General features: G+C 36.0%; 1 protein-coding gene across 2 annotated transcripts in view; it reads left to right on the top strand.

Moving 5' to 3' along the window:
• The window catches only part of myrip (myosin VIIA and Rab interacting protein), a 185,788-nt gene that overhangs the window by 108,350 nt on the left and 59,535 nt on the right, over nucleotides 1-17,903 (top strand). For both annotated transcript variants that reach the window (XM_031904076.1, XM_002938306.5), the window contains exons 4-6: nucleotides 9,747-9,883; nucleotides 11,896-11,976; nucleotides 15,203-15,300. In XM_031904076.1, coding sequence (XP_031759936.1) covers nucleotides 9,747-9,883; nucleotides 11,896-11,976; nucleotides 15,203-15,300 — 316 coding nt within the window. The remainder of the gene's footprint in view (nucleotides 1-9,746; nucleotides 9,884-11,895; nucleotides 11,977-15,202; nucleotides 15,301-17,903) is intronic.

The following is a 17,903-nucleotide window of genomic DNA, read 5'->3' as shown; positions in this document are numbered from 1 at the left end:
TTTATAATAAGATGTATAAATATTGAATACTCCACTGCCACTTTCATATTATTCTTCCTCCCAGAAAAGTTTGTTTTTCAAATCATTTCATTCTAAAGCTGAATAATGGACACACTGGTGGGTACTAGGAAGCTGTATTTAGGAAGTGTCAGCAAGATGGATGGGAGGAAACCTCATATGAGAGAGATCTATCATAAGCTAGTTAGATCAGTCGTTAAAAAAAAAGGGTACCTCAACTTTCAGTGTGTTACATATGTTCTAAAGGTCCCCATACACGGGCCGATTATAGCTGCTGATATCGGTGTGGGGGCTGAACCGAAGGGCCTGGCCGACCGATATTTGGCCTGAAATTGGCCAGATATCGATCGGCCAGGTTAGAAAATTCGGAGCCGATGCGGTCCCCGTGCCAACTGCCCCATTGCCACCGTCTGAATTCGATGGTTTGGCCCCAGGGCCAAACGATCGAATTTGCCTGCAGGTTCCCCGATATTGCCCACCCGTAGTTGGGGATATCGGGCGAAGATCCGCTCGCTTGGTGACATCACCAAGCGAGCGGGTCTTCCTGTGTATGGCCAGCTTTAGGAACTTTTCTGTGGTTTTATGGTTTTTCAGGTCTGAATCTACTCATTCTGCCTCTTTAGTAATCTAGGCTAGTTATTTATTAGTCCCCTTTCCATTTTCTTTCATCCAGGACTCAGATAAAAATAAAAGGTCCAGTGAAAACCTTTATGTGTGGCTTCATGATGAGCATAGCTTTCTGTCCTTATCAATAGTGCTGAGCAAATCCTTCCCAAATCTGTCCCATTCAAAAAAACCCTTTTAAATATGCCTGTGTATGCATTTGTGAACTATAGTGTAATTTGAGTGTGTTAGCATAGCAAATTCTCAGTATTACCTATGGCAAGTTATTTTCTGGTACTTTGTAGCTGCAACAAACTGCACTATGTGTCATTGTATTGTATGCCTCAGTAGGTAACAAGGAGGCTGTAACAGGTCTTTTTGACCCATATTCCATAACATGGCATATTTATCAGGCAAGAGAACTTTGGGGTCAGGGATATAGTTTTCTAGTCATTTTAATAATTAAGTAGCACAAGATATTGGTGCCATTTTAAGCCATAAGTTCAAAAGAGTTAGTGCCACCAACTGGCAGGATATACCCAGGGTGTCCCACAGATAGTCCATGTGTAGCCAAGCCCCACAAAGGCTAATATACTGCAGTCCTTGATGTTATTGTTTCTCCAGGCTGCACAGATCCAGTGGGGCTGATGGTTCCACTTTAAGACATTGACTGATAACTTTTCTGGCTGTAGGTGTGAAGATGCAGACACAGTATGGATACACAGGATACACAGGATACACATTAGGGGGTGGAGCTCCCATATTGAAAGGGGTTAGGTTCAGAAAACAAAATGGCACCAGTGCCTCTAAGATCAAGATTACTATGCAAATTACAGAATAATGTAACACTGTATATCCTGTAACACATGGCACTGAATCAACCACAGTAAATCAAGTTATAAGTACAAGATAGACAGTGATAGCATACAAACTCATGACAGAAGCCAACAAACTTCTAAAAATACCCACAGGAACACCCTAGAATTCCAGGGTATAGGGAAAGAGTAAGTTTGACAGGAGTTGCTGTAGATCAGCACAATTTGAGAACTCTACTGTTTTATATAGTGCTAACATTTGTTCTGAGGTTTACTGCTTTTGAGTAATACTAAACTATGCCCCAGTTTTTAAAGATTTTAAATCTTACAGGGATAATAAAGATTGTCTTACAGGTTACAGTAAAAAAAAAAGTGTGTTACAAGTCTACAAATAGACAAAGTATAAACAAATAAAAGTATATTTGGGTAAGAGAAATATTTGATAAACATTACAGGGAATACTAACCCATGTTATGAAATTTGCATAAATGCAAATTTACCAACTTTAATATCCTTTTTTTCCAATAGTAATAGTGCTGGAAGTGCTCCATGTATGGGCCATATTAGGGGTGCAATTGTGCATCCCTTTACTCTCCAGGAATTGTGTTTGTGCCATTAGAAATTAGCCCTATTTTGTATACCACAGCACTTCCTATAAATGTCAATGTAAGGCGCTGCCACACAGATCTTAGTATCCAGTAGAACTTGATCTGTGTCAGACACATGGAAACAGCATGCCCTTTGGTTTGACCTTGCCTCTGGCTTGGATCTCTAGCTGCGTGTGGCCATCCTTCTTTAGAATTGGACCCTGGCTTGGGAAGCTTGGTGTGTACTGTATGAGCACATACAGCCCTATAAACTTCCAACCCATTATGAATAGGGAGATCATTTTTATTTTGAGGAGAAAGACATGGGTGGGTCAACTGTTTGCTGATTGTGGATGTGATGATTTGAGTCATGCCCTGCAGTACTCATTCTCTCTCTCTCTATATATATATATATACATATATTCATACACTTTATCAGTGCTATGGCCCCTAACTAAAGAATTAATGCAACATTTTCTTATAAATATTAAAAATAAATTTTTTTGTTATACTTGCCAGGCAGGAAATCAATGTTTAATGTTTTGCCTTGAAATCAGCTCTGACATTATAAGGTTCCACTAAATGAATTTTTAATTAAGGAGCATATTGTTTTTGTGCTAGCATTTATGGGGGGGGATGGGGGGGTCACCACTGTTGCTATGGAAACACTTCTAAACCCTGTAGTTTTTTCAGCTTCCTAAAGAATATTTTTAGTTTTCCATTTTTGCTGACAAGACATATTTTAAAATATCACATGCTAAAGGTATGCTTGAGCAGCATAATATGAATTTCCAAAAATGTAACTTTTTTTTTATTATTATGGTTCAGTCATTATTGACACAGGCACATCACTTACCTTGATATAAAAATGAACTGCTTATTACACAGAGATTTAAATATAATGTTATTAATAGCACAACAGGATGTCAGTGCTTAAGAGAAAATAAGGGTTGTACTGATTACCTGGCTTAGTGTGAGTTTTTGGTTATTTTCTGTTATGTGTGTTGGGCTGCTGTGAGATGAGCTATTTCCCAGCAGCCTTGTGCTAAAGCCAGGGAAACCAGCACACAGCTGATACATCCACAGCAGGCTTTGGTCTTAATCCCCCTCCTTCTATCCATTAAAGCAGCCTTTATAAATACCCCCACAAGGATTCAGAGGATGCTTTTGCAGAGACATCCTCCAGCTTTCTTCCCTGGGAAATGTGTGCAGTTTTTCAGCTGAGACTATTATCTTTTTTTATTTAGTTGCCCTATTGCGCTGCTTATATAGAAGGACATTGCTTCAGGTAATGTACTTAATGATGGAATAATAGAATACATGTATCTTTGTACATACTGCTTTCTGTTAATAGATTATTGAACTGTACATTTTGCTATAATTGCACACACTATTCACACAGTATTGTGCTATTGCTTCTCCATCATTTTTAAGGCGAGGCAAAACATTTCTTCCTCATACTGATTAGAATTGAAAGTGTAAATGTGTGTTTGGCTTCTTGACTTTAAAAATCATTACAGTAATTTGAAATTGTCTTGGTATAGAGAGTGTTTTGTGAATGATGAAATTGTTTAGCATTAATCTCTATGGCATAAGAACAGGAAGGCTGAAAAGGTAAGAAAGGTCAAGTACTGTAAATCTAGAAAATAGAAATTCTAGGTTGCCCTAGCATAGAATCCTGTCTGTGAGTGTCTCTCGTGTGGATCCTGAGATAAGAGAAATACTTTGAGTCAGGAGCATGATTGCTGTGCTTTGCATCTCTGCACTGTTCAACTGAGCAAAGAACCTGGATCTGTTGTACACTAGTACCTTGTAATTTGCCTCCTCATTTATTTTAGATGCAGCAAATGTCAGAAAATAATTCCTAGTGTAAAATATAGTATTAAAATGGGGAGCCTTAGAAGTGACGCTATTTAAAAATGACAAGCTACAAACATCATGTACAGTAGCTGAACCACAATACCCAGCATCCCCCTGACAATATTTAGCAGATGCAGTTCAACCCCAACAAAAAGCTGCAGGTTAGACATCCTTTATTTATGGTGTACCTACCAAATATATGTATGAGTTTTTAAACATTTTGCCCCAAAGCCACTTTAAACTTATGGTTTACACCAGTGTACCGCCTTAGCCTGTTCTGATATATTACTTGCAAGTGCATGCATTGTTGCAAGGGAACTCTGGAATAAGTGCCATTATGGAACTACCTAATGCCAGGTAATGACCTAAAGTATCTTATTCTTCCTAACTCTGCACAGCTACCAGAGCACATTTCACAAAATCATAGTAGGGATATACTCAGCAGAATCCCCATTTTGGTCTTCAAGAGCAACCACCACATCAATAATTACCATTGGTAGATGTTAACACTTAACTGCTTATCAATATATGCATGTTCTTCTCTCATTGCCCATCTCCCTTTTTCTTCTGTTCCTTCAATTTTTAATTTTCATTCCCAGTGTGTGCAAAGGGATTTAATAATTGGATTTTTGATCCATTTGATCCAAGGAAAATTACATTGTTTAAATATCTGCACCTATAATGATGTTACTTTGAAATTGGTGGCTTCTTTGGAAAGCAAAAGATATTTATTTTATTACGCCCTTGGTCATACATTTTAAATAAGTCTTTATTTTACAGTGGCATGACCACAGCATTGTTTCATTGTTTTTTCTCAAGTTGGCAGAGCTTTTGCTGGATTAGATATTTTGGTGAGCACTCTTGACTGCAACTTATCCTTAATAAGTGGTTGGAATTCTTTTATAATACACCATATAACCATTTAAAATGACATATCCTCAGGTGGAACTTACATTACACCTCCCTCTTTGTTTTGGCTATGTAAGCAAGAATTATTTTTTGTTGCCTGCAAACAGCTCTAACTTTAACCAAACTTAACCTGAACCTATGTCCATCCAAGGTAATACTTTTGTGGCTGAATGGAAACAAATGCCTTCAACAATGTTCTAGCCTAAAGGAAAACCTTGAAAGAGAGGTACAGGCTGTTTTAGCAGCAATGTCATATTAATATTCTTACTTTTATTTTGGATGTTGGACAGGCAGTGAGGCTAGATAGTTGGCCATATTTGGCCATATATTTATTTTGCTGAATTCATATTTTAACATTTTTAATATACCATGATGCTTTAAAACACACTGATACTTACACTTTTTCTGCTAAGTAGTGTAATGCCTGCAACTTCATGTCCTCAAGCAGTTGGAAAATGAAATTGGAAAAGCCAAATTCAGTTTGACTGATTTTATTAGAAGGCAACAATTGCATTGCTGGTTTGTAGCTGAATTGTTTACATTTGCTAGCTGGGAGGGGGAATTCTGAATGCCATATGCAGGAATGGTGCCTGTTGTCCAGAATTCTCAGGACATGGAGTTTTCCAGATAAGGAGTCCTCCCGTACTTTGGATTACTATACCTTAAGGCTAATAAGAAATCATTCAAACTTTAAGACCAACAGAATTGTTTTGCCCCCAATAAAGATTAATTATATCTTAGTTATTTTTGATTAAAATGGAGTCCATGGGAGAAGGTCTTCCTGTAATTCTGGATAAAGGGTTTCTGGATAATGGATCCAAATCTGTATATGCTTTCCCCATACTTGTCTGCGATAGATTTTCTGTGGAATGTATATTCTAGAATTGCTCTTAGCACTGTACTGTCTGCTTTGCTGTATATATATTACCCAGTGCTGCATATACTACTTAAACCTATTGCATAGTTAATTATTACTTGTGTTTGATAAAAGACACATGTCCATCAGTTCCAGCCTTTGCTCAGTAAAACCATATTAAACTTTTCCAGAAGTCCCTACCAGTCCGTAAAACATAATTTTATTATCATTACTAAAATTACTGCTTGTCTCATATATTCTTACTTATTTAAAAGGACCCCAAGTCTTTTAAAAACCAGGTTTAACTCACAGGGAGAAAACTCCAACTTCACAGATCTCTCACTAAAAGCACTTTTTTCATCTTAAGATAGAACTTTCTTGTAATCTCCAAGGATGCCTCATGGCCTCTGGAAGAAACTAGTGGTGATCATAAAGGACAAACTTCCCAATATTACAAGAATAAAACACTGGTTTTCTCATTACCGCTGCCTATGCAGAAAGTTATGAGACACATTTACACTTGATAAAAAGATTCTAGTTCAAAGTAATAGCAGCGCAACAGTTTCATTAAAAAATAAAGAGAATAGCACTGAAAAGAGTTTATCAGTCCCTGTCCCAGTAAAGCTTATGTTATAAGGACAGGATAGGCATGCACATATACACAAACACAAGGGTTACTACCTGTCCAATTCTGAATCAGACAACCCAGGTTTTGTTCAAAACTGCTCAGAGCTCTAAAACCTGGACAAAACTCTCTGCTGGGAAATCAAGCCCTGATCCCAGTCTGCCAAAACTCTGCTTTCTTACATCATAGCCACTGTCCCATTTTGTCATGCCAGATGTGCAGAGTCAATTTATTGATTAGTTAAATAAGCTAATTTAGTTAAAATGCTGAGAAAATATTGTGTAGCAGTCAGTTTTACAGAGCAAGTTACGTCTGAAAGATAAATTAATTGCAGGTTCAATTGTTTTTGCTAATAGGATCAATTAAAATAAAAGCAAATGAATGCTAAATTATTACTGATGGCGCCAGTAGTCATTTTGCTTGATGCATGTGTTATACAGAACACATGAGAGTTTAATAGTGATTTAAATTGTGCATTTTCTGATGATGGCAAAATTCCAGTACTGTGCAGCATTAAGGTATCATTGTGACTGCACATTAGGGGAATTTTTCCAAGTAATTAGTATATGGCTATTCCTTCTGCAGACATGGCAGTTCTTTCTAGGATTTCTCTGGCAAGTAAATTATTATTGAACAAAATGTTTTGGACATAATTAGAAGATTTTTAAAAACACATCAGAGACATTTAAGGTAATTAGCACCCAAAAACAGTGTTTGCATGATAAAAGAAAACAGAATTCTAAGCAGCTTATATATTCATTCAATTTTTTTCAGTGGTTTTAAATGTATTTGCAAATTTAATTGCTACTGAAAGCAGTATATGCCTGGCTGGTCTGCACTTCTGTTGCTGACTCCTGAAACATCTACATGAATATAGAAGCCCATCTCTAAGCTTAACAGACCTGGCACAAAACTGCTTCTGCAGATATCTGTTGTAACACATTTAATTCAAGAAACAAATGTTTGGAGAACACTCCTCATTTCCAGGTCAGGTAGGATTAGTGCAGTTAAGATGCTGGTACTTCCAAAAGTACTCTATATCTTTTGCACTATGCCTATTTCTATACCTATTTGCTTCCTCAAAGAAATTTTCTATCAAGCTTTACCTGGCAGATGAAAAAACACAGATTAGAAAGATGTATACTACATAGAACTTACAAAAGAGGCGGTATGTCCCGAATATAAGCTGCTACCATTATGTCAGCATACAAGATGAACTTTCTCAATGGTATCTCCCTGCGACATATGAGATGGTTGTAAATTGAACAAGAGGCGGTTAGACACTATGCAACGATCAATTGATCGATCCTAGCCTTCCTTCTATATAGGAAGGAGTCAGGCTAGGATCGATCAATCGATCATCGCATAGTGGATTCTGCCCTGCATCGCCGTATCGCCCTATTTCAAATGACCGGAAGCCAAGTTTTAGCAGGTATTTTCTAATAAAGAATTCAAAATAAAAAATGGTGTGCAGGATAGGGCAATTATTGGGGCAGGGTAGAATAGATATTTTACTTAAAAAGTTTTAGTGTTACTTTTCCTTTAAGTACAAAAACCCCCAAAAACTTGAATTGAAAATTTGCCATCTAAAAGCTTGCAAGTTTCTATAGAAGTCAATGGGAGTTGCCCTAGGCAAAGTAAAACCATATTTGCAAACTTAAATTTTAAAAATTCTAGATATTAGAGTTTTTTATTCGTAGTTGTTTCCTTAATAAATAAGGGAGCATTCAGTATGCGAGTTTATTCAATTTAGAAGGACAAACTCAAATTCACAACCTTGAAAATTGAGAAGCACAATAGAGACCTGAAAGAAGATCATTTACAGATGGTATTTGTACCCTACAACGCTAGTAAAATCTACAAAGACTGTGGTCACAAAAATATTTCAATACTGGAAAAGTGCCTTTGATTTAATAGAACACTGAATCCCAACCAGTTGCTCGAGAGCAACATATTGCTAACCTCCCTATTTGATGTTTCTTCCAGTGGCCATAAATTAGGTGACCATTTCGATATATCTGGATTGGAAACTTGGAAGTTTTGGAAGCACAGAGACACAGCTTTACTCCAAGTAAAGCCTCCTGCAGGCTAGCAGTCCACACAGGGTTACCAAATAGCCAATTACAGCGCTTATTTGGCATCCCCAAAGAACTGTTTTCTTGCTTTTTACATCTGAGTGTGGCTTATGAGTGATAAATGCTGGGGATCCCTGTGATAGAAAAAAGTACTGCTCTTAAATTGTCTTGTGACTAAGCCATCGCTTTGTTGGGCATCTTCCCACATAAAACCAATTCAGTACAATTGCAGTAGCATTATCATATGCTTTTTTCTTTTAGATGTTGCCAAAACATTTGGTTCCTGGGAAAGAACCGCAGAATTTCGAAAACCATGGAGCTGCTTTTTCAGCTCTTTCAATCCGACAAATGCCTTAAATATTTATATTGTTTAATTTTTATTGTAAGTGGATATGTCATCTGCCATACTTCAGACCAGAACAGTACATTTCTTGAATTGTTTTATTATTACATCACGATTAAGAAATATTTTTCTTCTTTCTATCTCCTTGTTATCTAATGTTTCCTTTCCCCTTCCTTTAACCTTTCTCTTCATTTTCTCTTTGAGTGCATAATCTTACTGCAGTTGATAGCATTAATAGCAAAAAAAAAAGAAAAACAAAAGACAACTTTAAAATGCCAAAAATGTTGAATTTAAGTGTATTGGAAAGTTGCTTAGAATTTTATTTTTTTCAAATGCAAAAATCAAAATATTTTTGATGTTGAATGCTTTTATCCTTTTTATTCCTATATGATAACATGAAAACTCTCTAACATTATTTTGACTGTAATACTGTGACCACTTGAAGAACCCTTTACAAACAAGTGTTGTAATCTATGTAGTAAAACTAGGTTTTCATCATATATGTTCAGAAACACTATAAATTTGATTGATTTTTGTTTGATTTTTGATATTTGTAAACATTTCCATGCTATTTGCTCTATATAAGCACCTTAAATCTGTGTATTGACCACATTTCAGGATGTACAAGGATGTACAGGTGGGCTAATACTGTTCTATCTAGTGGGCTAATACTAAAAAACAAACCAACCAACAAACCATACCATAGGCCATCAGCTTTAGGGTGATCAATCTCAAAAATCACAGTTCATAAGACCTGAATTTCCAGCTGCTTACTCTTTTCTAATCCCCACCATGTAGTGCCTAATGTAGATAAAAAGAAATAAGCAATTCCAAAGCAGATTATACTACAGTTAGCTTTATTGTGGCGAATAAAGCTAACTTTTTGGTTTAATGTACAATAGGTTTTCAGTGAAATCTACAGTAGCTTTGGCTCAATAATGCATACCCAATTGTGGATACAGCAGTCCAGGGAGCCAATGCGCACCCCATCTGTTTTAGTGGCATAACTGTAACTCTGTGTAATGTGCCAAATTTGTCGTTATTTTTTTTTTCAGACTACTGAGGACTCAATCACTGGAATGGTATTACAATAATGTAAAAAGTCGGTTTAAGCGATTTGGAAGTGCCAAGGTCCTTAAGAATTTATACAGAAAGCATAGACTTGAGAGTGGAGCTTGTGCAGATATTGTAGGTAAGTGCTTTCATTCTACAGAGTTATTTAACTGATAACACAAAGTTAACGTTCTCTCTTGGACAGACCAATACAGACATGCAATTTTTAAGGGAAAAATAGTAAAAGTACATGCAGGTTTGCTCCTCTGTAAAGTATTTTGAACACAAATAATGAAACAAATCTTTTATATTAGAGCTATTTTTTATTTGTGACAAGAATTGTTTGTTCAGAACTACAAGTAAGTAAGTGAAGATAAGTGAAGGTTCTCTTCTGTATGTTGATGTGGAATTGAGCCAATATCAGGCAGAAGCACAGCAGTTGGGTTTTAACAGGACTGCCCTCGCTGTAAAGACATGCAGCTTTGACTCTCCATGATGTTGGCACATTTCCCTGCTAATCTATATACCTCTGTGTTTTATGGATACAAAGGATTTGTTAGCCAATTAATGTTTAAATATAGCTTTTCTATGCACAGGGTGAGTATAAAAGGGGGAGTAAAGGAGTAAAGTTCAGTAGAAGCTAATTATACAGTATTTAGAAATGTTTCATGTTAGTTACAGATTGAAATGCCCCTCTCATAGTTTTTATTTATATGCACTAATAAAAAGTCAGTTTTGTTATTATTCTTTATTGATCTAATAGTGACATGTTTGGGTCAGTTTCATTAGGAATCAATCAACCTACAGTAACTCTTTATCTTTGGATTCAGACTCTGTAATCATATACACATATGCATGTGTAGTACAACCATTAGATAAATGAAGGTGAAATAAAGGTAGATTGCCATTGATTGATGTGGAACAAGATATCATCAAGCAGTTACAGTATCATATAGACAGTAGATTGAAGTTTCACAATATCACTTTGTACAACATTAGCAGTACCGTCATAACTAGACTGAATTCTACAGTGTATATACAGACGTATGGCTGTATTGTCCTGCTCTGTGCTAATCATGGATTTCCATGGTAACACAGGATGATACAGTCAATACTAATAACTGTTGGTAGTTAATTCTAGATGCAGGAGTTGTTTATGCATGCTGTTAAACCTATGCCTGATAAGATGTTATTTAAGTCTACTGGGTGATTTATAGGATTATTTAATGCATCTTAAAGGGCAGCCTGACTTTGGAAGCTCTTAGCATAACATGCATTTATTTAAGAGTCTGTACTTTTAATTAATGTATTCAGACCTGATCATTCTCTTTTAAAATCTATATTAGGAGGAGGCACTCTGCATATTTTATATGTATGATCACTGATATACCATTATATAGCCATTCACACTAAGCATAGAAGGAGTAGGTCTATAAAGAATGGTTACAAAGGCTTTTTTAAAATGAATCACCAGTTACGAGTTTACAAGTTTACAAGGTATGTTTATTACACTTGAAAAATATACTATAGTAATAGTAAATCTGCATTGTGTAATGCTTTTTGCCAAGGTCTAATACAAGTTCCAGTGACTTAAAATCATATGGAAGAAAATTTTGTAAAAAATGCATCAACACTGTAAATTACCTTCAATGTGTCACAACTACATTAAACTGCCAACTTCATTTTAAGTTAAAAATTTTCTTTTAGCAAATTTGTTCTCTTATTGATGTATCAGTGTTATTTTATTGGATAAAATTGCTACATTACATTAGCCTTGGTTTTTTTTTATGGTATTTTATGCTCTTGCATGACACAGCAGCAGTTTATGTATTTCGTGATACCCTGCAATGAATGTTAATAATACCAACTGAAAGTACATTATTTGCATTAAAAATGTATTAAAATATTTTATTTAGCTGGGCCATATTTTAAAAGTGCCATCTGGAAACCTAATACCCAGGACCTATCCTTTACTTTTTTAAAAGTCAGTCTCCTGCTATTATCTGTTTCCTTTTCTTCTTTATTCTGCACCCCCTCAACATTTAAACTTGATCTGGCATACTGTTTATTTCTATCCAGTACAAGTGCAAAATATGCTACTATGTGTTTGATATAATCACTGCATGTTAACTTATTCATTATTCTTCTTAGAGGGAAATTTTATTGATGAAAGCATTGAAAATGAAGGGAGTCTTTGTGGAAGTGATTCAACATTCTACAGACAGACAGAAGGTAACTATGCATGATTTGTTCACTTCATTATACTTGATGAAAAGGAATTTAAAGGCTGATAAGGGCTACAGCACAAAGTGTACTTAAATCCCATCAAAAGTATTGCAGATAAAGAATGTAATGTAAAAATCATTGGGGGATGCCAAAATGATAGGTACCCCTAATAGTTCTAATCACTCACCTGAATCCCCAGGCCAGTCTCTTGGGGCACTGTCTTGGGGTATTTCTGTAAAAGTATCTAGTAGAATTAAGTTTAAAACAACTGGACGTTTCTGAGTTTTTCTTGAAAATGTTTCACCACTCATCCGAGTGGCTTCTTCAGTTCAAATGACTGGTAGGGAATTCCCCGGTATTTAAACTCTTGAGGGTAGTACAGTCACAGACATCCAATCACAAAGTCCATTGTCACCTTCTTCTTCTTCAGCCTCTTTGGTCTTCTCTTCATTTCACTTTGGACAGGTGAATGAGCAGTAGAGTGAAAGCCAGACTTAGATGCAAAAAGCTGAATTTTCCCTCTACTGCACATGTGCCTGCCAGAGCCCAGAGGAGAGAAGGCAGAAGAGGAAGAATGTTGCTGCACATCATATTCTACAGAAATACCTTGGGCTTGTACAGTTTACTGTTAACCGGGTATCAGGGCATCAGGTGAGTATTTATAATCACTGTGGGGTGTACACTATTTGGCATCCCAAACAGTAGACACCCCACAGTTTTCCTTCAGAAATGTTTCCCTGGGGGCTTCCCAATTCAATACCATGGAATGGGCTCAATTATCACATCTGTGCCCCAAACAACTAGGCCTAAGGGCTTTCCGGTGATGATGGCCTTTGGCCTATTATATCCGGTAGGAAGAGACTGCACTTGAACCACTTGGTGGTCCTTCTCAAACCAACTTTTATTGCAGTCTTTTATTAGCTGTAAAAGTTGTTGGTATATAGCCATATAGCTGTAGCTTGAACTGTATAAGTATTCCATTGCAGATATTCCTGATCGGTGACAGTGAACAATATTTCTCACATTCTTAATATTCAAGGTTTGCTTATACCTTGATTTATATGACAAGTTGTCTATTTTTGTTCTGCAGATTATATATCATTATGAAAAACAGTTATGTCAAACATTGTCTTTTTTAACATTGTTATGATTTGAAACATAAAAATAGGCAAGTTGTCACATTCTGCAAGGTGTCGGCTTACACATCTGCCACCCTAATTACTGGATGGTGGATATTCAAATTGGATTACAATTCATTCAGAATATGTCATTATAAATAACTACATGTTATGCCTTGTAACTGTAGTGAAATGGATGGAAATTGCCAAAGGTGTATGGTTAGAATTTGAGAGGATATATTATGTAAATGTATATTTGAATAATAAAAAAAGACACAAATAGAATTAAGTTATGAAGGACACAATGGAGTAGATTTATCATGCTGTGTATAAAGTGGAGTAAAACATTATCGATGATGTTGCCCATAGCAGCCAATCAGATGCTTGCTTTGGTTTTCTAACTGTTGAAATCTAATTGCTAATTGGTTGCCCTGGGCAACATCACCGGTAATGCTTCACTCCACTTTTTACACAGCATGATAAATATACCCCTAAGGGGGAAATTTAATAAATGTCATAAACAAAAAAAAAATGTACAAATAAGAATACAAATTCTCATTTTGCAATGCAACATTTTTTGTTAGTGAACTGCAAATTTTAATTGTACATAGTGCACGTTTAAGGCCTGCTTGAAGAAGGTGTAGGGGGAAAAGTAATATAAGTCTTAACCGGCTTAAAAAATTGCATAAACAAGTGCAAATTAATTGCACTTTTAATGGGTGCTTAAAGGTGATTTTTGGCGCAAAACCAACGTTTTTAGTAAAAAAAAGTTATTACAAAAACTACTCACTGGTGCAAACTATAAACTTTATAATCTTTCTTGCACTGGCAGATGTGGTTCTCTAAAGCTATATTCAACTTGTGAAAAGGGAATACATTTTTGCATTGCATATATTTTTTTTTTGTTAGCAATATTTGCTGGTTACCTGTTTAATAGCAAACCTCATATCGGTTGCTGTGAGTTACTGCATCTGGGTTAGTTTAGTGCCACTCATTACAAATGAGGGAATAGTTTTTTTAATCATTACAGAGATAAGGTTACAACCTATGCAACAATTAAGGGTAAGAGCAAGAGACAAGGAGAAAACTATTATTCCCCCTACAGAAGTAGTGATTCTCTTACTATTTACAGGTATGGGATCTGTTATCCAGAATGCTCAGGACCAGGGGTTTTCGAGATAAGGGGTCTTTCCGTAATTTGGATCTCCTACCTTAAGTTTACTAAAAAAATTTAACCCAATAGGATTGTTTTGTCTCCAATAAGGATTAATTATATCTTAGTTGGGATCAAAAGGAAACCATTTTTAAAAATGTGAATTATTTTATTAAAATGGAGTCTATGGGCCTTTCCGTAATTTGAACTTTCTGGATAATGGGTTTCCGGATAAGGGGTCCGATACCTGTATAAATATCTTTAAAACCATTGAACATGTGTAATGAATGTATATTGGTAAGGTGCTTAAAAAATTTTTTATTTTATTTTTTTCGTAACATCTTATTAAAAATTGTACTTCTGTGTTTTGTTGAGTTCATGGAGAATTATGACAGGCTTTCCTGTACAGTAATTTAGATGTGCTCACTTGGGAAGCAACAGCTAAACAGATGTTTGTGAGACATGTTCCAAAAGGTTTTAGAAGCAGAAAGGGTAGAATGTAATGTAGGAATATAAAGTAGTTCAGTGCAGAAACCTGAAAATGAAATCCATGCATTTATGTGACCACTAGTTAAAGATAAATAGGTAAATAAGGAAAGTAAGGAAAGTAAAGTATACTACTACCATCAACCCATTAAACAAGGAGTTGACTAGACAACAATTTCAACAATTTCAGCACTTACTACTGATGTGTTTTGAAACTAGTGTAATTCTACTACTGTATGTCTTCTTAGGTTTGCCATGTTATACAGCAATGGTAAATGGTCTTATCCATATGTTGGCAAATAATCTGGATATTTTGGGGGAAGGGGAAACTGTTATCATGCCAGCACAGTACTTAACTGTTAATGCATTATTTTCATGACTAAAGGAGGCAATTTAAAGGCACACTATTGTCTCACAATAGTATATAAAAGATAAATATTGACATCTGTTTTTGCTGTAACGTGTTTTCATTTAGGGCACAGTATGATGGACACTCTCTCGGTGGCCTTACGTGTTGCAGAAGAAGCAGTAGAAGAAGCCATTGCCAAAGCTGACTCATACAGAGACAGCCTGGTAAGGTTAAAGTGTTTTTGTTTTATCATGTAATGCTTACTAATTTATAATAAAAATGATAAAACCCCACATTATAACAGGATATATATATATTAATATAAAGATAGATAGTAATGATCTTTATGGTTCTACAAAGTACCATTAATACTCTTACGTTATTCCTAAAGTATTTTACAAAATCAACCCTGAAATATTGTAAATGGATTAAAGAAAATGCTTGGTTTTTATATATACAGGAGAAGGAAAGGCTAAGTCACTTGGGGTTGCCAAAATGTTAGGCACCCCAAGTGACTTTAATCACTTATACCACAATCCTATACAATAGGTTAGGTGCCAGGTGCATGACCAGCAAAGCTGCTAACTTAGTTTATGAAGATTTGGGGCATTTTGGTCACACTGTTTGTGCAATCAGAAACTGGTACTGTGCTGGGATGAGTAGGGTAGGTGGCAGATGTGGAACCAGTGGAACTTGTAACAGTAAGAGGCATTCCAAAGTCAAGTACACAAACCCATGTAAGTAACCAAAAGTGTTTTTTTAAATTCAATAAGCAGTTAAGCAAAGGCCATTTAATGAGGTCTGATTACCTTTTTCAGTTACAATATAATTTGTACTAGTTCACAGTAGACTTTACTGTAGTCTTTTTTTGAGCTGGCAGATCACTGGGTGCTGGTTTCCAACACTGTGACCAGTCCAGGATTTCTATGGGTGCACTGAAGTTTTCTGCGCATCCTTGTCCCCAGTGCTCCGTATGGGAGCCTTTGTGAGTTTGCCGCAAATCTGTGCCTGACTATGACCTATGTGTATATAGGCTTTAAGCTGTTGTTGGATTTTCCCATGGTCAAAATGATATGAAATGGAAGTCATACAGTAACAGCTATTTCTGACAGTCAAACAACTAGGCCCAATAGGTGCACAGATTTTTGTACTTATACCCAATAATCATTTGTGCTGTGTGGGACTACTTGGCAGCCCTGGAAGGAGTTTAAAGAAGAATGCAAGTCAAAATTTAAAAAGCATACTGCCCAATAGTCCTCCTATTGTTTAGTAAAAACGCCACACTTTTGGCTCACCTAATCAAATATTTACTCAGTCACACTTACTTCACATTTTCTAGAACAGGCAGCCATCTCTAAAAAGGTATTTCCCTTCCTTTCCCTCCTTGCTTCATACTGCACATGTGTTTCATTCCCCCCCCCCTCCCCTGGCAGATCCGCTTCTGATTGGCTGGTGGGCATGTGTAGCTCAGAACAGGAGACAGGATCAAGTTACACACATGCTCAGAGAATAGGAAGGCTGCCGCTGGCACCTACAGGAAGGGGAGAGAGATTTCAGTGATGTCACTGTAGTCTTCACACTGCTGTAGGCTGCCAGCATCATATCTCAGAGAAGCAAGCAGGGATCTGGGAATTTAGATATGCAGTAAGTACTTAAAAAGAATGACTTACTTTTAATTTATATTAACCTTTCATTGTCCTTTAAAGGAACAGTAACATCAAAAAGTTTAAGTGTTTTAAAGTAATTAAAATATAATGTGCTGTTGCTCTGCAAAAACCTGGTGTTTTTGCTACAGAAAAGCTACTATATAAATAAGTTGCTGTGTAGCCATGGGGGCAGCCATTCAAGCTGGAAAAAAGGAGAAAAGGCACAGGTTACATAGCAGATAACTAGTAGATAAGCCCCATATAATGGGGGTTTATCTGTTATCTGATAAGTAACCTGTGCCTTTTCTCCTTTGAATGGCTGCCCCCATGGCTACACAGCAGCTTACTTATATAAACTATAGTAGTCTTTCTGAGGCAAACACACCAGTTGTAGCAATGCAGGGCAACAGTACATTATATTGTTATTACTTTTATACACTTTCATTTTTTAGTGTTACTGTTCCTTTAAGGAATCAGATAACTCCTATGTATAAATCACTCTGGCACCCACCTCAACTTGTTTTGTTTCTAACCTCCCCATTATCTGTCCAAATAGTTTTAGAAATACAGAATAGAAATATAATTTTAGAAAACCACTATCCTGATTCTCTCCTCTTTACCATGCTGTTTATATTACAGATATTTTAATAGTATTGTATCATTTAATAGCGAAACATTCTGATAAAATGATAATATGGTAATATTCTCTGGAGCCTGTATGGGAAATAGGGTTGATATGCCTACTGATGTAGGTGCAACATAGATAGCAACCACAGTGGAATACATGGGATAAGCTTTCTCTTTTATTACTTTATCTTAATGTTAGAAAATGTAATTTAAAATGAGAGATTGAAAAATTAATTTGGATGTTTATAGAGTTTGTACAAGGGCTACATCCTGAAGTGTTCTACAAGATGCAATTGAAACAATGCTTTGTTTATACACAGGGAAGATTTCTTATCTGAAGTCTAACTGCATTGTTTTGTCTAAGGGTTAGGAGTTCATTTATTATAATTTGTACATAGAACTTGACTTCCCGTATATAATTTACAGAACACATATTGTCTGCTTGTCAGTGTTTTTCTTTTATTTGTCTGATTTTTTTTTTGTTATAATTCTGATAGATTTGGAAGTAATCCTGGATATTATTTTCTCTGTTTTACATTGAAATTTCTGTCAGC

The sequence above is a fragment of the Xenopus tropicalis genome, chromosome 6, assembly GCF_000004195.4.
Source record: "Xenopus tropicalis strain Nigerian chromosome 6, UCB_Xtro_10.0, whole genome shotgun sequence".
Taxonomy (NCBI): domain Eukaryota; kingdom Metazoa; phylum Chordata; class Amphibia; order Anura; family Pipidae; genus Xenopus; species Xenopus tropicalis.
This window is presented reverse-complemented; position numbering and strand designations above follow the sequence as displayed.